The sequence below is a fragment of the Apodemus sylvaticus genome, chromosome 9, assembly GCF_947179515.1.
Source record: "Apodemus sylvaticus chromosome 9, mApoSyl1.1, whole genome shotgun sequence".
NCBI classification, from domain to species: domain Eukaryota; kingdom Metazoa; phylum Chordata; class Mammalia; order Rodentia; family Muridae; genus Apodemus; species Apodemus sylvaticus.
This window is the reverse complement of record NC_067480.1, coordinates 112,732,654-112,756,125: the sequence shown is the minus strand read 5'-3', so window position 1 is coordinate 112,756,125 and position 23,472 is coordinate 112,732,654. Positions and strand designations below refer to the sequence as shown.

The 23,472-nt window shown below is 40.3% G+C and overlaps 1 protein-coding gene and 1 non-coding gene across 2 annotated transcripts in view; one reads left to right on the top strand and one right to left on the bottom strand.

The window, feature by feature from the left end:
• Positions 1–23,205, bottom strand: part of Mrps9 (mitochondrial ribosomal protein S9) — a 53,422-nt gene extending 30,217 nt beyond the window's left edge. The window contains exons 1-2 of the mRNA XM_052193211.1: positions 23,034–23,205; positions 9,747–9,926 (exon numbers count right to left, since the gene is read on the bottom strand). Of these exons, the coding sequence (XP_052049171.1) occupies positions 9,747–9,926; positions 23,034–23,177 (324 nt within the window). The 5' untranslated portion in view covers positions 23,178–23,205. The remainder of the gene's footprint in view (positions 1–9,746; positions 9,927–23,033) is intronic.
• On the top strand, positions 7,641–7,772 carry LOC127693140 (small nucleolar RNA SNORA17). The gene has a single exon (XR_007979615.1). It is a non-coding gene; the product is annotated as a small nucleolar RNA SNORA17 (small nucleolar RNA).
• Positions 23,206–23,472: the final 267 nt, after the last annotated feature.

The window sequence follows — 23,472 nt, the reverse complement described above, 5'->3', positions numbered from 1 at the left end:
GCACAAATTATGAAATATTGTGAAAAATGATACATCAAATGGAATGGGCACAGCAAATCAATTAGAGAAACTTCATACAGCACATTCATACTAAGGAGAATAAAACATTCTGGCTTAGAATGAGGTCTATAATACCAATTAAAAAGTAATTGGTAGACTTCAGCAGTATTATACATCAGTTTGCTGGCTTTCTTCCTGAAATTCTACAGTAATGTAGAACTTAACTTCTAATTCCCAAATAAAGGCATTAGTAAATACGAGCACACATCTATACTCACCATAGTTAATATTAAGCCAATGTTTCCAACCTAAAATTTACCACCACCATGTGCTTAGTCAAAAGGAAAATCTAGTATGAGGGCATGACTGTAGTACAATCGTTTTCTGATGCAGATGAAAGATTAAGAGGCTCACTAACACCTTGCAGACTAGCAGGTCGGTAGTCAGTGTTGCTCATGCCTGCTCTAGCTGGGCAGTGTGCCCCAGCACCCCACAGTCTTGGAGCACACCATTCACCAGCCCATCTCTGCCCTCAGCTTGGGAAGGAAACTGCACATGCACTGTCAAATGTCCCACACCCATGTGTGTTAGTTCCTTACAGCTTTCACAGTCCACAGAGACACCTCTTCTCTAACTCCATCCCACTATATAAATCCAGTAAATTACTGTTCTGACGGATAACTTTACACACTCATTGACATATAGCAGTAGCCTGTGGTCTACATAGTGAGTTCTAGAACAGCCATGGCAGCAACACACATACCACCGACTGTTTCCAATGTTTGACCTTCTCCTGCGCCAGCTTCTGAGTGTTCTCAGCGGCCCAGGCCAGTTCAGTGGGTGAGAGCCAAAGCTTCTTATGCTCCTTTTTAATATAACTCTTAAAGTTAGTGGCAAAAATTAAATTATTATATTGAAAGTAAGGTAAGGGAAAATCTCTGCCTGTCAATTATTAATTTCATTTTAATTTGCTATTGTACTAAGATGATGGCTGAGAGATGGCTCAGTACTTAAGAGCGCAGAATGCGCTCTCAGAGGGCCCTCATTTGTTTCCCAGCACACACATGGTAGCTCACAACCTTCTGTAACTCCAATTACAAAGGGATCTAACATCTCATTTAGCCTTCACAGGCACTGCATGCACAGATATACATGCAGGCAAATCATTCATACACATAAAATAAAAATAAGTAAACCTCAAAAAAATTAAAAATACATTTCCCACATAAATGTAATACAAATATTAAGAACAATTATTGCAAAGTTTTTAATTGTAGTTGTTTGAGACAGGCTCTGCTGTAGCTTAGGAACTCCCAACCCCTCTCCCAGATCCTGGGATTGCAGGTTTATACTAGCATAGCTAGATATAGCAAGTAATTACTAAGAAATTCCAAACATATACTACTGTAGTCTTAAAAATAACACGTCTTCCAAGTGATATAATTCTAAAGTTAATTCAAATGGTGTCAAGAACTGTTTTTATTTTTAAAAAGTATTCATCGGTTTTCTTTTTATTTTTGCTACATTTAGTACGTTTTAAAATACCTTATAAGAAACAATAGTAATATTAGCTGAATATAATTTTCACACATTAGTTATATATGTAACATTCAGTGAAGCTAGATTTCTACTCAATCTTGATTCTGTAAGGTAATGTTGTAAAGTAGAAACCAATTGTCTCTGATGTAATTCACATTCCTAACAAATTCAGTTATGCCAGAAACTAAGCCAGAGGTGGATACACAGACAAAGGCAGGAAAAGGGCAAAGCCTGGCCATTGACAACGGACAAACATGCACTACCAGCCAGGAGTCAGCAGCCAGAGTGGAAAGGGAAATCCTGAGGCAAACACTAAACTCATCCAGCTCTATGAGATGAGACCACAATTGTTCAGAAGCTGCTGACCCCAAACACTGATCTTGAAACCTGCGCAAAGCACAGCCTTCAGATAAGGCTCACTACTGAGGACACTGCAGGGCTGTCGGTGAAGATTATATGTGACAACAGATCAAGCTCCTTGACAGCATCTCACACACAGGTTTTTGATATGTGGTAGTTCTTTCCCTTAACTGGAAAACTCATTTTTGTGAAATATTAAACTCTTGATCATAGTAAAAAATAATAAATAAAATAAATAAAATAAAATTTAAAAAGGGAAAATTTACAGTAATTCCTTTTAATTAATATGTTAGAAATAAACACATATTAGAGAAAAGCATTATGATGTCTAAATGCATAACGGCAAGTGTAATAGCTGCTTAAAATTCTTTTTCTGATAAATTGTTTTTGTCTTTGGAAATACCTAAGTAGCTTTCCGTGAGAAATTTGCTAAATACAGCTCATCACCTATACTGTCTCCCTTTCAGTGTGTGTGTGTGTGTGTGTGTGTGTGTGTATGTATGCATGTATATACATAAACACACATGTATCTATACCCAAGGCTCCTATAAAATATGAGGAAACAGAAACCATTCTGGCTGTCACTGTCAGTGTCTGCTTTTACATCTCCTTCTAAAAGGCCAAAGAGAATCCACTAAATTAACAAAAGGCCAAGAGTTAATTGCAATAAAATGTGAGACTCAGTGAAGCTGATCAATCACATGCAGCACAGTCTAGCACTGCAGAATTATGTCAGTGGTATCAAGGAAATTGCACTCACTACCATATGGGTTTCTGGGTATGGATCTAGGTAAGCCACACCATCCTACAGGAGACCAGGAGATCAATCAATGGCATATCACTGTATTCAACAGTATCTCAAGTGGTTCTGCCTAATGCACACTTGAGGAAGGCATAGTGTGACAAAGTAACCGAGGCATATGTAATGGTTCTAGCTGCAGTAGAAGGTATTTGTTACTACATATGGATGAGAACAGTAACACTGTATCATGCTCTAGCTGCAGTAAATGCTATTTGTCACTATAATACTGATGAGAACAGTAACACTGTATCATGCTCATGCTCCTTATACTCTGATGAGAAAATCAATGTGACCAGACACTGCAAGGAACATTCTCAGCCTTGGAACTTTAGCTTACCGTACTGCTTCAGCTCTAACAAGTTTATCACAAATATGAACCAATATAAAACATCAATATTCTGCATACTGTGCATCTATATTCCTCAGAGAAATCCAACTTCATTTTAAAAGTTTATTTTTAAAGCAATAGGATATTTTTTATGTTAACTCATGATTTGCTTAATTGGCTAAAGCTGTTATTAAAACAACAGACTAAATGGTCTTCATATGTGTATCTGTCATTGACACCTCAACAAAAACATTTTATGATACTATATTCCATAAAAAATTGTTTTAGGTTTTAAATTTATTTGCGTAATACATGACATGTTTGGGGGTCCCACTACTTCAGCACTGGCAAAGTAATAAGGCAAATCAATTTCTTTTTTTTTTAAGTTACATTTCCCTTTATTGTTTCTCTGTGGTTCTCTGTACTTGTCCAAAACAATTTCTTCCATATTCTTCTTGCTCAACAACATCACCAACATATAATAAAGCCTTCTTAGTAGACCATAGAAACAAAATAGCTATCTACAGAGCATAAGGCTATAAGGCTTGGGATATGTTGTTACAGCAGCCCATATGCACTGAAGTGAATATGATTCAACCCTAAATGTGCTTTAAGTGTGGGAGGCTGTGGAACTTTGCTGAGCCTGCAGCTCCATATCTCTGACTGCACACTTAAAGAGTTGGTCAGGAATCTGAGGACTGTTTAGATGCACATACACTTTTTTTTTTTATTTCATTCGATATATTTTTTATTTACATTTCAAATGATTTCCCCTTTTCTGGTCCCCCACTCCCCGAAAGTCACATATGCCCCCTTCCCTCCCCCTATTCTCCCACCCACCCCTTCCCACTTTCTTGTTCTGGTTTTGCCTTATACTGCTACACTGAGTCTTTCCAGAACCAGGGGCCACTCCTCCGTTCTTCCTGTACCTCATTTGATGTGTGGATTATGTTTTGGGTATTCCAGTTTTCCAGGCTAATATCCACTTATTAGTGAGTGCATACCATGATTGATCTTTTGAGACTGGGTAACCTCACTTAGTATGATGTTCTCCAGCTCCATCCATTTGTCTAAGAATTTCATGAATTCATTGTTTCTAATGGCTGAATAGTACTCCATTGTGTATATATACCACATTTTTTTGCATCTATTCTTCTGTTGAGGGATACCTGGGTTCTTTCTAGCTTCTGGCTATTATAAATAGAGCTGCTATGAACATAGTGGAGTACATATCCTTATTACCTGCTGGGGAATACTCTGGGTATATGCCCAGGAGTGGTATAGCAGGATCCTACAGAAGTGCCCAGTTTTCTGAGGAACCGCCAGACTGATTTCCAGAGTGGCTGTACCAATTTGCAACCCCACCAGCAGTGAAGGAGTGGAAAATCCACAACAAAATGCTCACAAACCAAATACATAAATACATAAAATTACACAAACTGATGGACTGGAATTATCTCAGGAATGCAGATGTTATTTTAATATCTGAATATTAATTAGCATGATATACTAGGTGGATTAATAGAATAAAAGACAACATATGGTCACAGAAAAAGTGTTAAGCAATAGTCATCATGTTGACAACAAAAGGTTCAACAAGCTGGGTATGTAAAGTAACTTGCCGAAAACCAGAACAGAGAAGTGGGAAGGGGTGGGTGGGAGAACAGGGGGAGGGAAGGGGGCTTATGGGACTTTCAGGGAGTGGGGGGGCCAGAAACGGGGAAATCATTTGAAATGTAAATAAAAAATATATCGAATAAAAAATGTAAATGACGAATATATTCAATAAAAATAAATGTAAAAAAATCCAGTCCAACCCCCAAAACAAACAAACAAAAAACAACAACAACAAAAAACAAAAACAAAAACAAAAGTAACTTGCTGAATGTGACAGAGCAGCCAAAAATGCTTGGGGCTAGCGTCCTACATAGCTGTAAACCATGAACACTTTCTTCTAAACTCCAGTGCAAGATGGAAGTGTCTACCTTCACATTCTGTTCCACCGGAAAAAAGTAGACAAGAAAAAGAAATTAAAAGGCATTCAGATGGAAAACAAATATAGCTTTATGTATTTCCAAAGTGAAACAACAGAAATCCTAGAAAAACTGAACATTTAGTAAATCACCTCAAGCAACACTGCAAATTTCAGGTAAACTTCCAAAACAACTCCTCCACTGCTGGTGGGGTTGCAAATTGGTACAGCCACTCTGGAAATCAGTCTGGCGGTTCCTCCGAAAACTGGGCACCTCACTTCCAGAAGATCCTGCTATACCACTCCTGGGCATATACCCAGAGGATTCCCCACCATGTAATAAGGATACATGCTCTACTATGTTCATAGCAGCCCTATTTATAATTGCCAGATGCTGGAAAGAACCCAGGTATCCCTCAACAGAAGAGTGGATGCAAAAAATGTGGTATATATACACAATGGAGTACTATTCAGCCATTAGAAACAATGAATTCATGAAATTCTTAGGCAAATGGATGGAGCTAGAGAATATCATACTAAGTGAGGTAACCCAGACTCAAAAGGTGAATCATGGTATGCACTCACTAATAAGTGGATATTAACCTAGAAAACTGGAATGCCCAAAACATAATCCACACATCAAATGAGGTACAAGAAGAAAGGAGGAGTGGCCCCTGGTTCTGGAAAGACTCAGTGAAACAGTATTCGGCAAAACCAGAACGGGGAAGTGGGAAGGGGTGGGAGGGAGGACGGGAAGAGAAGGGGGCTTACAGGACTATCGGGGAGTGGGGGGGCTAGAAAAGGGGAAATCATTTGAAATGTAAATAAATTATATCGAATAAAAAAAAAGAAAAAAAACAAAAAAACAAATCAATTTTACATACTTGGAGAATATAGAAAGTAAGAAAATAATTCTACTTAGGGAATTTAATTTTTTTTTTAAAGAAATGAAGGCAAAGGAATAAGATTAACAAGCACCAAACTTAGACTACAGAAACTACAAAATGCTACTAAGAGATACTAAAAATTTAAACTAGCCTGACCTATTATTCTCATAGATCAAAATTTAAACTTTAGGTGGCAACAGTTCCAAAACTGGTATAGCCATTCAGCAAAGTTCCAAACAACAACTCTAGGTGGCTTTTTGCAGGAAGCAACAAATGACTCCTAAATTGTCAAAGATTCAAGAGGCAGACAATAACTAGAATTATCTTTCAAGAAAGGGAGTCAAGAACATCTATATTTTCCAATATAAAATGCACTACAAAGCTACAAAACTACCAAAACAGACTTACACTAGCAATAGAATAAAAATATAGATAATGAGCTGGGCAGTGGTGGTGAACACCTCTAATCCCATAGAGAGGCAGGCTCTCTATGAGTTCAAGGCCAGCCTGGTAGAGCTACACAGAGAAACACTGTTCTTGAAAACCAAACCAAAACAACAGAGAGGTAGGTAGGTAGGTAGGTAGGTAAATGGATGGATGGATGGGCAGGCAGAAAGAAAGGAAGAAAGGAAGAAAGGAAGAAAGGAAGAAAGAAAGAAAGAAAGAGAAAGAAAGAAAGGAAGGAAGGAAGGAAGGAAGGAAGGAAGGAAGGAAGGAAGGAGGAAAGGAAGGAAGGAAGGAGGTGGATAGATGGATAGATAGATAGATAGACAGACAGACAGACAGACAGATAGACAGATTAAACAGATGGTTCAGAAAGAAAACCTTCACATGTTTATATAGTTGATATTTGGTAAAAATGACAAAAGAATTCAATGGATGAAAATAATTTCTTGTAACAAATGATGATGTAATAACTAAGTATACACATGTAAAAAAATGCTGGACCTCTTCAACAAGTTAAATGTAAGAGGTAAAAATCATAAAACCTCAAAATCAAAAGAGAAAGGCAAATCTTCATGACTTTAGCATAGCAACCATAGAAGTAAATATACAAAAGAAGTAAAAAGAATGTTGACACAACAGTGTGCACTCACAGCATACATGCTCACAGTATTCTCAGGAGACAAACAGTTCAAACACCCATCAACTGATGGGTAAGTTTCCCATCCCAACAGAGGAAAATCAGTAACACAGAGGAATGGAAATACTGCTACAAACTGAGCAAATCTTGCAACCACTGTACTGAGTCACAAAAGACTGAATGTTGTATGGTTCTATTTATACAACAGTTCCCAAACAAGCAAAGTAGACGCCTAAGGGTAGGTGATATGGCTCAGTGGGTAAGAGTACTTACTGCTCTTACAGAGGACCTGGGTTCAGTTGGGATCTAATGTCATCTTCTGGTACACACACACACACAGACATACTCACACACACACACACACACACACACACAGGCACACGCACACACACACCAATTTTACATGAGATCTTGGTATCAGTGGAGATTTAGAATCAATCCTCCATGATAAATGTACTCAGTCACATATTGAATGTTTCAGTCAATGGCAGAGACCATGTGTGAAGGTGGTCCTATAAATTATATTGGCTAATAATACCATAACCTTTTTAGTTTGTGCGAAAGCACTCATTGCAAAATGACAAAATTATCTAATGATACATTTCTCAGAGTATATTCACATCACTCAGAAAGTTAATACAAAAAATAAAGTAAAAATGTTATTCTTCCCTGCCCCTAGAAATGTTGTAGGTGTAGCTGCTGTGTCACATGTGCACCAGTAGGTGGCAGAGAGGAGAGCGGCTATGTCTATACTGACTCTTCTGACCCGTGAACATCTGAATGTCTAGAAGCCTAACATTCCCTGAAACAAGCGAATGTGAGACAACCACCAGGCCAGTACTGTGCTGCACAGGCCTCCTGGACAGGAGCAAGTGGGACACTAAAAGAACCTTGCCTGGGACTGAGGGCCCTCAGGCAGGGGTGAACCCTAAGCAGATGGACAACTTCTGCATGGAGACCTTCGAGTGGAGCTACCCAGGCAGGCCAGGCGAGGAGCAAACCCACGATGACCATGAAGTCTGGGCAGGAAGCTAGCATGAGACAACCACCAGTCAGGCACCAGACGGGTAGGGGGTTGTATGGGGGGACGGACATGATAACAACACACAGACCATGCCAGAAATGACCCCTGACCAGCTCCAAAATGCAGGAGCAGGAAATAGCACTCCTGAAACCACTCCTGAGAAGACCCCAGACAGTCAGAGACCCTGGGCACCTCTAAGAAGAACAAGGAAGTGGCGGAGACAGAGAAGAGACAGAGAAGCAGAAGGAAGTAGGTACAGTGACGGCAGAACTGAAGAGTCAAGGGTAGTGAGGGACAGCCTGACATGAGTAGCCAGTGATGCCCTGGACCAACCATGGCTGGGTCCTGTCCTGTGCTGCCATCAGGGTCCTGTCTGGGCCTGTGTCCCTGAAGCAGCATGTATGCATGTATGAAATGGCCATGGTATACACCATTCCAAACGATATCATTATAATACAACCCCTACACTTACGCTGCTCAGGGACTATTTTGAGAGAGTAAAAAGACTATAGGACTGGGGTGCCTAATGTGTAGTATCTACACAGGACAGGGAAGTTGCACCCATGAAATTTCAACAATATCATAAGCAGATGGACAACTTCCGCATAGAGACCTTCGAATGGAGCTACTCAGGCAGGCCAGGTGAGGAGCGAACCCGAGATGACCACTAGACCAGCGCCATGGGATCTGGACGGGAAACACCCATGAAATTTCAACAATATCATTGCTAAGAAGATTGGCTAACAATACCAGTCAACATGCAACATTAAACCAACTCATAGGGCGTGTGTGTGGGCACGTGCGTGTGTGCATGCGAGTGTGTGTGTGTGTGTGTAACAATAAAGAAGTTGTGAATTTGAAAGGGAAAGGGGACATTCAGGAGATGGAGGGGAAGAGGGAAGGGTAGAAATGATTTTAATAATAGTACTCATAAAAAAAAAAAAACCTTTGCAAAAAAAAAAATCAGGGGCTAGAGAAATGGCTCAGCGGTTAAAAGCACCTGTTGCTCTTGCAGAGGCTCTAAATTCAATTCCTAGAACCCACCTGGTGGCTCACAACCACATGCAACTCCAGTTCTAAGGATCTGATGCCCTTATCTAACTTCTATGGGCATCAATTGTGCATTGGTAAACATACATACACACAGGCAAAATGCTCAGACATAGATCCTCATTTTGAAAATTCAAATATATATTTAATAAACACATTGCCAAAGACTTACTTATGGGATTTTCCTTGTCTCTACTTTTATTACAACACATATAATCATTTAAACTACACAACAAAGTAACATTCCCAAATACTGTACAAGTACTTAAAGAGGCTTCTATGCCTTGAATCAAAACTCAAGAAAACCACTCATTTCTGGATATAAAATATAACCTAGTTGGTGATGATTCAAATAGAGCGGCATATCTCTTTGAAATTATGATTCTGAGTATTAATTTTTTTCTCTAGTCAAGGGGGCGAGCACGGCGAAGACAGAAAATAAAAACAAACAGGAAATAAGCCAAAGTAAATTTATCAAAGCAGAATTCATTTTGAAAATTACTCAAACAATGTGAAGTCTCAGAAAGGAAGAAAAAAAGAAAAAGATATGTTTCCAACTTGTCACAATAGAGGCGTCTTCCCTTATTCTGATAACCTGATGTAAACTTTGCAGAGCCAAGGGCTTTATGCTCTAACAGCAGTGCTGTGCAGAACCACAGCCCTGCAGAATCACTTTCCTACTAGAGTTAACTGTACTCACATCAATATCCTCTTCAGTGAAAGTCTCCGGGTCTTCTCCCATCATGTTGGCTAAGTGCCTCTTCCCTATGTTGAATTCTTCGATCTGCTTTTTAATAAAGTCCTCTGTATATGAGTCCTGTCTTGAAGCTTGGACATTTTTCTTTGTTGTTACAACTGTGGTATGTATTAGCTTTAACAGCTAAGGGACATAAATGAAAAGAAAAGAAGGCATTTGAAATTAAACAGTGAATTAACAGGCAACTGTCTCTAAATAAAACAAAGTATAATCTGTCATCCTTAATTAATAGGCATTCTGAAACAAAGAAAAGAGGTCTAGCACCCAACCAAAGTGCTAGAACTAACCTCTGTTCAGAACCTTACAAGTATATTAATTCAGGAGCATCTCAACAAGTCTAAGTCAAAAGACCTGCAATACACTGTGCCTCTTGACTATAAGCACCACATCTGGTCCTGTCTGGTTGGTGACAGCGAGCTGTCATACTGCATACATAAGGAATAGAGAAAATCACCACTTAAAGTAAACAAGCTTACAAACCCAGCACACCTTTACCCAGCCCTCAGAAGGCAGAGGTGCTTGTGGGATGCGGGGTATCTATAAGTCTGACAGCAACCTGGTCTACCAAACAAGCTTTCCAGACTTGATATATAAACAGATATATATACCAGGGATATATAAACAGACCTCTCAAAATGCAAACAAACCGGCAAAGGCATGAATCAAGCAGACTAGAGGGTTGAGGATGGTACTGTGGCCTTGTGGGCACTCCCTTGTTTGAAGGAGAAACACTAAAGTGTAGCTTAGGACTTTCTCTCTCTCTCTCTCTCTCTCTCTCTCTCTCTCTCTCTCTCTCTCTCTCTCTCTCTCTCTCTCTCATCATACACATATAAAAACAAATATAATGAAGAAAATGACCCTATAATGACTCAATGTTAAGATTTCTGGTAAGCCTGGCTCAACATGCTCTCTGTGCAAATGAAGGCTTCTTTCTGCCTTATTTTCCCTGTCTCTTTTGAGGCAACAGTAATTGCACATTTGCTATTGTTGGTCCTCCTATGCGACAACGCAAGGAAATTCCTTCCAAGGCAGTAGCACTTTACTTTCAATGAACAGCGTCAAATATTAAAATAAGACATACCTTTCTAGTCTTCTCATAAAATCTGAACTGCAGTTGTCTCTGCCCCAGCAACTTTAAACACTGCTAATAATACTCAGATTTCAGAGTCACAATCTTAGTAATACTCTTACTTCCTGTCTCATACACATTAAAAATCTCCTTCACACATGGCTCATCCTTCCTACATGTTTCTCCTTCCTTTCTGAGAATCCTAAATTCAGAACATTCTACAGTAATTTGCTACTACAGTTGCAACAAAATATGAAAGAAAAAAGAAAATATTACAATACCCAATTAACAGTAAAACTTACAATCTGAATAGCCTCTGAATTAATTGAGTGAAAACTATTTTAACCCACTCTTTAATGGGCAAGAAACAGCAATTTAAAATTCCATAAAACCTTAGTTTATTTTTGCCTAGGAAAGCAGAGCTTCACCTTTGAAAAATATAATTACTCAACAATTATATTCCCATACAATGCTTTGCACGGTGTTACTATTAATGAATGAAAACAAGAGCCCAGGAGCTCAGATCCCAGCACCCTCTCTCTCCTGTCTGGCTTTGTCTGTCCTGGTTTTAGTTAGCTGAGATGACACAATGAGTGTGATACACTTGCTCTCCGATGAGAGAGACATACCCACATGTACTGCTATCTCGAACTGCTGTATGTTGTTATTAGTTATGCTTTAAACACTGCTATTAATAGTGTTTAAAGGTATTATTGTGTAGCTCTTATTGTGTCTAATTCATAGGATAAACCTGATTGTAGGTATGTAATAGGGAAAGCACAGCATATATAGAGCTGGGTGGGCACTGGCTGTGGTTTTGAGTTCGAAGTGAGCTCAGCGCATCCCCTATGGGAAGGGAGGCTGACAGAGCCAACCTGTTTTAGAGACAGAGCCTACTTTAATTCCCTTGCTCACAATCTCCTGCACCCATTTCTCCAATCTAGGAATTTTATCATATTAAGATGTTTAATATTTTACATATTCTTTTAGTTGGTTGTTTTTATGATTTTAGGTCTAATTTCGGCAATGAAGAATCTTACTATGTAAGCAATAAAAAAATGCTTTTCTGCTTCAAAAATCCAGGCAAAAGCATGGGTTTAGGGGGAAAATCAATACAATAGATTATAATTTCAACTGTCTCAATACCAGGAAGATCCTCACACAGTACAAACAGACATTCTGGCCATGATGAGGAAAGTGCACTCAAATGCAGTTGATTGAACCCGAGGTTTAAAGCAACCCAGAAGACAGTCTCTCAGGTTACCACCATTACACTTTCCAGCAGCCATTCACAGGCACCAGATCTGGGTCTCAGGTGAACTGGAATCCATGCTCTGCAGTAAGGGAATCTAAAGGAGAGGCACAATCAAGGTGTGAAGTTATAGTCCAACTGCAGAAGAGCTGAGGTTGAGATGTCTGATGAACATCCCAGAAAGTAGATGGTTCTGTGGATGTGCACAGGAGAGATCTGTGATAGAGGTATGTGTCTGTTAAAATCTACTTGAAGTTGGACATGACAACACACAACTTTGATTCCTATATGCTAAGTCAGAGGTAAGCCTGGGCCTGTCTCAAGCAAACAAACAAACAAACAAACAAACAAACACACAAACAAACAAACAACTTGGGTTGGAGAGATGATTCAATGGTTAAGAGAGCTTGCTGCTCTCTTCCCAACTGTTGAGGGCTAAGCAGATCCTATGCTTTCCCTGAGGCTCTGATGTATGGGGACGCAGCTCCTTCAGTAAAACCAGGGATATACTCTGCAGTGTCAGTAACAGCCTAGGGTCAGGGCATTAGGGAAGTTGAGATCCTGAAATCTCAACTCTTCCTACCCTAAGGGGCTCCTGGCTATCAGTCTGAGGTCTTTGTCGCTCAAGTACAACACTCTTCAATTAGCACCCAATGACTTTTGACCCACTGTCAGCTTTTTGCCGACTGTCCTTTTTTCTTCCCTGCAAAATTAGTAAGAAGCTGTTCTTTTTAATAAGCTTGCTGGGCATAAGACATAGCTTATGCTAGACCTCCTGATCCCTAACTTTTCTATCCCCCTTATCTTTTGATCTCCTGGTTCTCTCTCAGGACCCTATAACTGAAAAACAACCTGCTGGCCCTAACACCCACATCAAGCAGCACACAACCACCTATAACTCTGACACCCTCTCTAGCCTCCTCAGGCACCCACATACATGGCATATACTCACAGTGTCACATAAAAATATATCTATTTTTTTAAAAAAGGTCAAAACTGCTTGACAAATGATGCTCTCAACTTGGGAGTATGGGAAATGGCAGACATGAATTAAAGGTACAATAATATAACTTTACCATGTAAAACAACAGCTTATAGCCAAGGGATCATAGGCACTGGGGTAAACTTATGTCTTATGACTACTGTTTTCTGACCTGGGTGAGACAGTCTACAATTAAGAGGGGAGGTGTAGTGCACTACACACTTCACATTCAGAAGCCAGCACTACAGCTTAAAGTGCAAATGGAGAAACAACCAAAGAACATCTCATGACGTTGTGAACTAGAGGTCCGCTCGTACCGTGTCTGTAATAACTTCTTTGTCAGATTTCCTTCCCCATCAACTTACATGCGGCAGTGGGATACTCAGTGCTGAAGAGCGCTGCATGCTGGAGCACACAGTGCCTTCAGCACTGAAACCTTTCCACCTTATGAAGCACTTTACCGTGAATTTAACAGTAGGCTCTAATGCGACCCTGTCAGCCTCCTACTTATGCTTCCCTGGAATATTAATGTCTGTGCTGTTCATTTAAATTCTAGCCACTACAAAGTGTGTGTGTGTGTGTGTGTGTGTGTGTGTGTACATGTGTATAACCAGAGCTTTTAATACATAAAAATATCCTGTTTACATTGGTTTTAATAGCTGCTATCTTACCTCATGTTTACATTTTTTAAGTTTTCTATCAACTTTGGAACTTAAATAATACCCAGTCTACTTTCCCAATATTCTGCATTTCAGTCATGGCAATGATCTTTTCCACATATATAAATTTTCCTGCTCTATTTCTGACCCCTTGGTTTTTGCCTTCTATATAGCTCTTAAAACTTCATTTCTGCAGTCCTTGCCACTTCCTGTAGCCACTCTTGAATTTTAGCTTTGTTGCTGGTCTATCTTCAACTTCCAGGCCTTGCTAGCTTCCCTTAGGCATAGCCTGTCATGCCCCAACTCAAAGAGCCCTTCCTCACCCAAACTTAGTAGGAATGCCCTGGATAATGTAAAATAGTTGTGGTAAAAATAAGAGGGATTCTTTAGCTGCATGGGTTTTTTGTTTGTTTGCTTGTTTGTTTGTTTGTTTTGAGACAGCATTTCTCTGTGTAGCCCTGGCTGTCCTGGAACTCACTCTGGAGACCAGGCTGTCCTCAACTCGGTAATCCACCTGCCTCTGCCTACCAAGGGCTGGGGTTAAAGGCATGGGACACCACTGTCTGGCTAGTGGTTGTGTTTTTGAGGAGGGTTGTTTTGTTTTGTTTTTGTTACCTCTTTTGTAGAAAGGAACATTCCAAGCCCCCAGGGGTAAATGAAACCCCAGACAGCTCAAAATCCTATCTACTATTTCTATCTATGCTTAGATTCTAAATAGACACAGTAGATTACCAACAGTAATTCATGATTATATGGACAAGTCTAACTATATACTGTGACAGAAAAAATTCTATAACGTGGCCTTGCTCTTGAGAGTCAAGACCAATACGTTGGGAGCACAGAGTAGAAAGTACAAAAGAGAAGGCCTGCTGCACGTGCTCCCGAGCTGCCCATGAGCGTCTATCTGCAGGCTCAGGGTCTGTCTGGGCCGCTGTGCCTTTTCTTCTTTGGATCTGACATTTTAGCATCTTCTGAAGTGAAAGAGCTGATTGTTCACTTGAAGGCTTGTTGCTTCACTTGACTTGTTTCTTCGCTTGTCAATCATACTCTCTGCAGTCTGTGACATGAGATGACAGTTTCCTAATTTTAACATAAGTGATGCCTAAATATATTTACAAACAGTAAAGTTTTTACTGTTTACTTAAATAGACTTTTGAAGATGGAATTTGGAACATTTTTTTCATAAAAGCTCTTTAGGATCTTTCCTTAAACACATAAAAATACAACATCCTGAAATTCACAATACTTGTTATACCATAAGAAATAGCCCAATGAATACATTTTTTCTTAAGGATCTGAATTATTCCAGCAATGAATTCACATAAAATACATATATATACCAGACTCCACTACTCTTTGGCACAGTCCATTAAGGTGAGGTTGAATGAAAAACAAAGAAGAAAAGTAGCTCTTTGGCCAAACACTTATTTCCAGAAGAGAATTTCTTTGCCCCTATGAAACAGTCCTGACAGGATCAGCTATAGGTTCCATCCCTAAATGCAGTGATAATGCCAGAATTTTCATCAGATTTTTGTTCGAGGAATAGTATAGACACAGTGTGACAAATTTGTTTCTTTTTAAAGAAAATCAGTAGGTTAGACAACTATAATTTCAATCAAGCTGGCTGCCAAAGAGACAGACATACCCTGACAGCTATGATGTCCCAAATTTGACCAAATGCCGGTGTCAACATTACTTTAATGGTATTATAGTGCTATTGGGTGGTGCTAATCTAAATAGGAAAGGTAGAAAAATACTAGGAGGAATTTTTGAAAAGTTAAAGACTGAATTCACATTAGGAAAAAAAAGGTGAATGGAAAGAAACTGTATAAGGGCTCTGATAGAGGAATTATAGTAACCTTTATTGAATATCTGTAAGTTGTATCAATTAGAAGCTTCTGAATATAGGCAAAAGAAAGGTGTCTGATTTAACTAGGTAAAAAGTACCCATGTTCCTGTAAACAATCCTAATGAAACTCCCTAGTTCATAAAATCAGAGAAAAATCAAAAGACAACAAAGTATAAAAGTAAAAAAGTATAAAAGGACTGCTAGATGAGAAGAGGAAGAGACAGTGGAGGTGGACAAGGAAAGGAGAGCAGAGAGGATGGATGTTCAATATTCACTAGGAATATGTATGAAGATGTGATAATGAGACCTAGCTTGCATAATTAATATATACTAATGAGCATTTAATTTTTGTGATTTTTAATAGTGTTTTAAACTGTGTCTGTGTGTCCCAGCTTGCCTGTGTCTGTGCGTCCTGGCTTGCCTGTGTATACATCACATGCATGAAGGTGTCCATGACCAGCAGAGGGCACTGGATCTCCTGAAGTTATAGGCAGTTGTGCTCATTTGGCATGTGTGCTGGGAGCTAAATCCAGTTCCTCTGCAAAAGCAGTTCATACTCTTAATCCCGGAGCCATCTCCCCTGCCCCATTAGAAAAAAAAGTTAAAAAAAAAAAAGAGAGAGAGAGACCATACAACTACATGTAAAAGCAAGTAGGGGCTGAGGAATTCTCTGGGAAGGAAAAACACAAAATCCAAAGATCCACAGCAGGCGCAATATAATTAGAATGCAGTCATTAAGATTAAATGAGACAGGGCTGGAGAGATGCTCAGTGGTTAAGAACACTGACTGCTCTTCCACAGGTCCTGAGATCAATTCCCAGCAACTATATGGTGGCTCATGACCATCTATAATGGGATCTGATGCCCTCTTCTGGTGTGTCTGAAGACAATGACAGTGTACTCATATAAATTAAAAACAACAACAACAACAAAACTCAAAAAAAAGATTAAATGAGATACCAACTATCTTGTGTCTTATATTCAAGATCTCAAGTGAGGTATTACCTAGGAGTGCTAAGCAGGGTAGGTCACAGTTCTTCTGAAACATATTCAAAAACAAACAAACAAACAACCCCAGTGTTTACTGAATTCCTCTAGAGGTACTCCCATGAAGGGGAAATGGCTGCTGCTAGCATTTTGATACACTGTCAATAAAAAATTCACCACTCATTTTCATTCCACAATCACCTATATTAAGACATTCAGCATATTTATCAACCAAATAAAACATAGAGACCATATCTGAATGATGATTAAAACAATCCAATAACAATCAGAAGTTATGAGTGCCACTGTTGGGGACATGTGACTGTGGCAAGCACAAGCAATGCTGTGAGAAGATCATTATTTACTTTAGCTACAATGGTTGTATGGGAATGATGCTTAAAGGAGAAAAATCCTGATTCTGTTAGAGAAGGACTATACAAAGATGTGTGGATACACTCTAAGCACCATGGGGAGGGAGACGGTGGGTGGAAGGTAGGAAAAGAGAAAGACAAGATAGGAAGATGCAGATGATGGTGGCATCTGTTACCAAACTTTCTTAAAATAAAGTTATAAATCGCTACATAAGGAAAACATCGGTTTTAGTGAACAGGTACTTTTATAAATAAGGCAATAAGAGATGCACTAAAGTTTATCTAGGACAGGATAACATCTTAAAGTGAACAAACACCTTGCAAAAGAGACTAATTTTCCCCACTACCAAAAAACTAGAGTTAAAAATATACACTCAAGGACTGGGGCAGAATATCTGATTAGCATGAACAAGGCCCAGAGTTTGACCTGTGTACTTTTGATATGTATTTGTGTGTGTGTGTGTATGTATATATACACACACATAACACATGTGTGTCTATAATATTGACAGTCAAAAATTATCTAAGAAAAATAAATAACTTACAAAACTGAATACATGTCTGTTAAGATTCAAGTCAACTTTAGAATACATCATTCAAAGTACCTTGGCCATGAATTAAAATGTAACTTTTTTCATAAAGCTCCTGCTGTAGACTAACATGGAAATATGCCAAATATAAGATGTTACAATTGTTGGGAGTTCATGAAGAATTAAATGAACAGGTATCTTACATAGACACAAGAGCAAATTTATTATGAAACCATAACACAGGTTATGCCAGTGATGCTCCTTCTCTGGAGACCATCCAAGTCAGCGAGGGCATCCTGTTGGGATGGTGAAAATTAAGGATCTAGGTACAAAATAAAATGCTTACTAGAAAACAAAAAGTAAAAGGGTATCTATCTCATCAAAATTTTGCAGCAATATTTTTCAAAGTAGCACTGGGTTTACCAGTTTTATTTAAAAAGCTATAAATATATAAAAAGCTAAAATAGCATACCCACTCTATTAGAGAGGTTTTTAAACTCATGTAATTTTTTTCCAGAGCACCATGAAAGGGGAACTATCAACTGTTTGCAATAATGCCAACACTGTTTTGTTTACTTGTGACAACTTTAAAATAAAAAAAAAAAAAAATTAAACCAAACTCCTCCACTACCTGGAAGAGCAGAATCCTTAACAAAATGTCCGGCTCCTGCGCCACTGAGACTGAAGCAGGACTAAGCCCTCAGGCCATTTGTTTTAGCTACTGGCCTTTACCACCAACTGTAGAGACTAGTTAAGCAGCGGACTTTCTCTAGCTTGTACATTACACCACTAACTACACACCACAAGATTAAGGCTGCTTTTCAAGAACTCAAAACTCTGTAAATGGCAGCTCTTTCTTCGTCCAATAACAAGTGACCTTTGGACTTCATGCTAATATGGCCAATGTGCTGGCTAGTTTTTGTCAAATTGTCATAGGCTACAGTCATCTGGAAAAAGAGATCCTCAAATGAGAGACAGCCTCCACCAGATTGGCTTGGGACATTTTCTTGATTTATGACTGATGCAGTAAGTCTCCTGGCCTTGCTCTCCTTGATGAAGGACTGTAACTTCTAATCGCAACAGACCCTTTCCTACCCCAATTTGCTTTTGGTCATGGCTTTTTAATAACAGCAATACAAAGAAAATACAGCTACTTTGTGTGAAGATCTAGGAAACTGATGATATATGACAGACCACCACCATCAAGGCACTCTTACCCACCTCCGATTACCTTTCCTACACCCCAGACAACTGTGCTCTTTATCTCATAAAGACTATAAACCCCGGCCACAGAGAGGCAGGGTTGAAACTTGCTCTCCTCTGTCCACTGGTCTGAAAGGTGAACAAATCTTTTCCTCAAAATGCATTGTTTCAGGGATCAGCATACTGAGTATGGTAACTCCAATCTCTGACTCAGTCCCTAATCTCTAACCAATTATCTGTTGTTGCTGGAGCCTACTCTTGATTGTAATGTACCCTTTTATACTGTTGTATGCCACACCAACTCCAGTGGAGTCTGTGTGACATGGCGAAAGTCGGGCTTTCAGACCTAAGGTGTGTGTTCCTTGGAACTTAGCCTCCCGGAGGTCCCTGGCATCCTGCTTCTTCGAGCTGTTCCAGCGCATTGATCATATTCTGTGGATTTGGGTTCTGTGCCTTGTCTTTCTTGATTTTTATGATAATAGTTAATATAATGCAACGTGGCCAGATCTTGATAGATTAAGGGCCCAAGGGATGTTCCAGGAAACATTCCTAATAGCGTGATCACTCCAGGGCCTACAAAGACTGATGCCAATGAACCTGATGACCAGCACCAGGTAATACCAGACTTGGGTCAAAGAAGATTCATGAACTATTCAATACAAGATCCCCCATTTTTCCAAGCCTTACCCAGAGTTAAGAGGAAGGAGAATGAGATATTTGGAGATGTAAGGAATCAGTTACAGCAGGAAGAGTTGTTGGTAAGAAATCTAGACATAGTGGATAGTGAAATGATCAAAGTTCAACAGCTGACAGGGAAAGACCAGGAAGGTGTGTCAGAAGTTAAGGAGAATAGTCTGGGAATTCCAACAACTATAATATATGGTAGGAAGCATTATTATTATTGGTGGGATCCTCCAGTAAATAGGGAAACTCCATAAAGACTCAGGTCAACAGCCCTGGCCATAAAATATTATTAAAATTTACTAGCTACAGCAAATTTGCTCCAGGACCCTGCTTCTCCCACGGGAGGAGACCCGATTGGGTCTCTCCATGGCAGTTGTACAACTATATCTTTCTAGAGCATAATAACTATATAATCTTTATAGATAATACATAAGCAGCTCATACAAGTACATTCACATATATGAAATGACCAATTGTTGCTGAAGCTTCCACTTTACTGTCACATTCCTGGGGTGGGGGTGGGGGGCTGCCTGTGATCACCTCTGCAAGTCTCCACTGATTCCAGACGGAATCAGGGGAATACATTCCTGTGGTTCTTCTGTATGACTTCTGTAACTCTCTCACAGCACGTGAGATTTCTAACACGTGCAGGTGCACTCTATGAAAAGTGTGGTCACTCACATATATGACTGCTATCTATAACCATATTTGGGATGTTCAGAGTTAGTAGTTGTGTTGAGGCAGAATATGAAATGGGTAAGAACAATAAATACTATATGAACAGCAGAGGAGGAAGCCAGTCAGCAAGGGTCCCAACTGAGAACCAGGAGTCACACCTAAGTAACGCTTGCTTCCTTTTGATAGTGGCATTAGTGTTTCTTAAAACTTTACTATCACCCAGTTTCTGTTGATATCAGTACCTAGTATACACTTGCCAGTGTAAACAAAACACAAAAACACTTTATAAAATGCATTTTATTATTCTCTCTATTATTTATTACCTCTACTCCTTTCAAGCCATTTACGACCTTTGAAGAGATTCCATAATTAATGGTACATGACCCAAATATGAAATGGGGAGGGGAATTAGTTGGATAGTGTTTTATTTGCTCATAAAGTCATTAATTTTTTTGTTGTTTTATAAACCATGGGCCCCATGAGAAATACAGCTATTAATGTCTGCAGAAGTAGATAAGTGATTTTTAATATGAACATTAAGAAACATTAACATTTCAGACAAGCACTGTACAAAAAAAAGCTTTCCAAATGTCTTTGTGTGCATATACATACGTGTGTGTGTGTGTGTGTGTGTGTGTGTGTGTGTGTGTGTGAGAGAGAGAGGGGGGGGGCAGGCTTGTCGGAAGAGATATGCCACTGAGGGCTGGGCTTTAAGATTTTAAAAATCTGTGCCAACCCATTTCTCCCTCCCCCAGGTCCTCCTCCTCCCTCCTCTTCCTCCTCGCCATCTCTCTCTGCTGCCGCTGCTTGTGGATTAGGGTGTCAGCTCTTAGCTACTACCCCACTGGCTGGCTCCATGGTCCCCATCATAATGATCATGATTAACTCTCTGAAACTGTAAGGAAGCTCCCAGTTAAATGTTTACTTTTATAAACTGCTTTGTTCGGGTGTCTTTTCAAAGCAACAGAAAAGCAGCTAGGACAATGTGTATGCATACAATGATTAAGGATCTAAAGCCATTTAACTTTTTCAGTTATTATTTAAGGTGGACTTCATGTGGCAAAACTTTATGCTGTAGTGGTATTCAGGAATTTGGAGGACCAACCCCAGGAGAGCCATTCCTTGATAATGCTATGGATGAATTAACATAGGTATCTATCTAACAGAGCATCTGGCTCAACAGAAGTACTCAGCAAACATCTGGCTTACTGGGTAGAGGAGTCATTTCAAAAGTGGACAAGGAAATAAACATTAGCAAAAACCAGTGTTTAGCCATCTTACAACATAAATAAGCAAATCCTGATGAAGGTAGAAAAAGGAACACTATCTTTTTGTTTGTTTGTTTTGTTTTGTTTTGTTTGTTTGTTTTTTTCGAGACAGGATTTCTCTGTGTAGCTCTGGCTGTCCTGGAACTCACTCTGTAGACCAAGCTGGCCTCGAACTCAGAAATCCACCTGCCTCTGCCTCCCAAGTGCTGGGATTACAGGCGTGCACCACCACCGCCACCACCACCACCACCACCACCACCACCACCACCACCACCACCACCACCACTTGGCAGGAACACTCTATCTTAATGATGAAATGAGAATTGTACAGTTTGGGGGGGGGGCAGTGATATGAAATAGTGAATTTAGAATGCATACATCATTTGCTGCAATAACCTTACTTACAGAACGTCTTCCCTACAGAAATGAAGTACAGAACCAGAGCAAGATGTTTACTTGGGGCATTAGTGGGAAGAAAGCAGTGCGCAGTTGGAACGTGCTTTAGGTACAATAAAGGACACATGTGTTTCCCCTGTAAGTTAAAAAAGTTAACAGGGATGTGACCCAGCGAGGGTCATTTTTTAAAATGTGCTTGTTTACACATAATTATAAGAATAAAGAGAAAGAAGGGTACACTAGGTTCCGAATATAGGAGTGGGAGAGCCACCTGCTCTCTATATACATTACCAATAAAAATATTTTGTATGCTACAGTTCCTCTCATGCAATTATGTGTATCAAAGAGATGTATAGAAAAAGTAAAAACTTCCAGCACATTTTCCAATTTTCAAAACCAAGAAACCCAGATGTTTACCAGATCAATGGCCAGATTGGTTTTATGTTACAAGATTAAATAACAGAAAAAGATGGCCAGTCATTTTGCAAAAACAGATCTAAGAGCTGTATCTCCTCGGCAATATCTGGTGCTAGTATTGCTTTACCAACATTTGGTACTCTTTCAACTCAAACTGTTCTGTTTTCCAAGCCCCACTTGTCTGACTGCCTTTCGGCCAGTTCCTCTGCCCACTCATGAGCTACACCATCTCTGCGCTATTCTCTGGGTTTCTGTTAGAACCTGCAAGGTAACGGGACTTCAAAGTTAGGTCTCCTCCTGTGTCACTGACACACCCATCTAAAGGACTACTGGAAATCTCCGGTGGAATATGCCACGAACACCTTAAATGCAATCACAACCAAAACTAAACTCTTCTCCCTCTTTTAACGAGCCAAATGAAGCAAGCGGGCGACAAGCAAAGACTCACGCTAGACATCTAGCTTCACACTGCCCCCAGAACTGAGTGAAGCAGTCAAAGTCTGCCCTCCTAAAGTCACAAAAAAGTTTCAGGAAAATCACAAAAACTGCAATTCCACAAACGCGGGACACTTGTAAAAAGTCTCTGTTCACTCCACAGACTGATTCTCCTGCCCATGACATCTTCCGGGTCGCTGCTGAGCTTGGCTCCCTTTGTCCCCGGGACGGATCACAACACTCAGGCAGCCACCCAGTTCCATCTGCGGAACCCTTTGCTCCTCAAGGTCCAGGGAGAGGCTGCAGAGGATCCGTCTGCGGCCGACCTCCGCCCCGACCCCCACGCGTGACCTCCGACCTCTACCTGAGGGCACTGGCAGCGCAGGAAAGTGCGTCGGCTTCACGTCACCCTACCACACGGACCGCCATCTCCAGATCCCAGGACCTTACCTGGAACCTGGGCCCCGTCTGCCAGCCAACCGCCGAGGCTGTCCAGTACCCGGGCCTCTGGTAGAGGCTTGCCCTAACAGCGTGAGCGAGACGAAAGGAAAGCACTCGGCCGCAGAACACACAGGGGGCGGCCATGTTGGCCATAAGAAGGAGCCTGGTGGAGGTGAAGGGGGCGGGGCCTAGAGACTGCGCAGGCGCAGACCTCCCAGGCGGAAGCGCTTCCCTAGTGATTGCAACTAGGGGCGGTGTCCTGTTGTACGGCCCCTCGCCGCTGATTGGGTGCACGGCAGCAAGGTTGACTTGCACATGGCTTTTAGCTTACTACTAGCGTTAGCTTAGCTGAGTTCCTGGTACCCAAAGCCTACAGTCCTGTTCTCTCTCCACTAATTCCAAACTGGCCTTCTTGCCCGCTTGCCTTCCCCGAAGGGCCTTCTGCTCC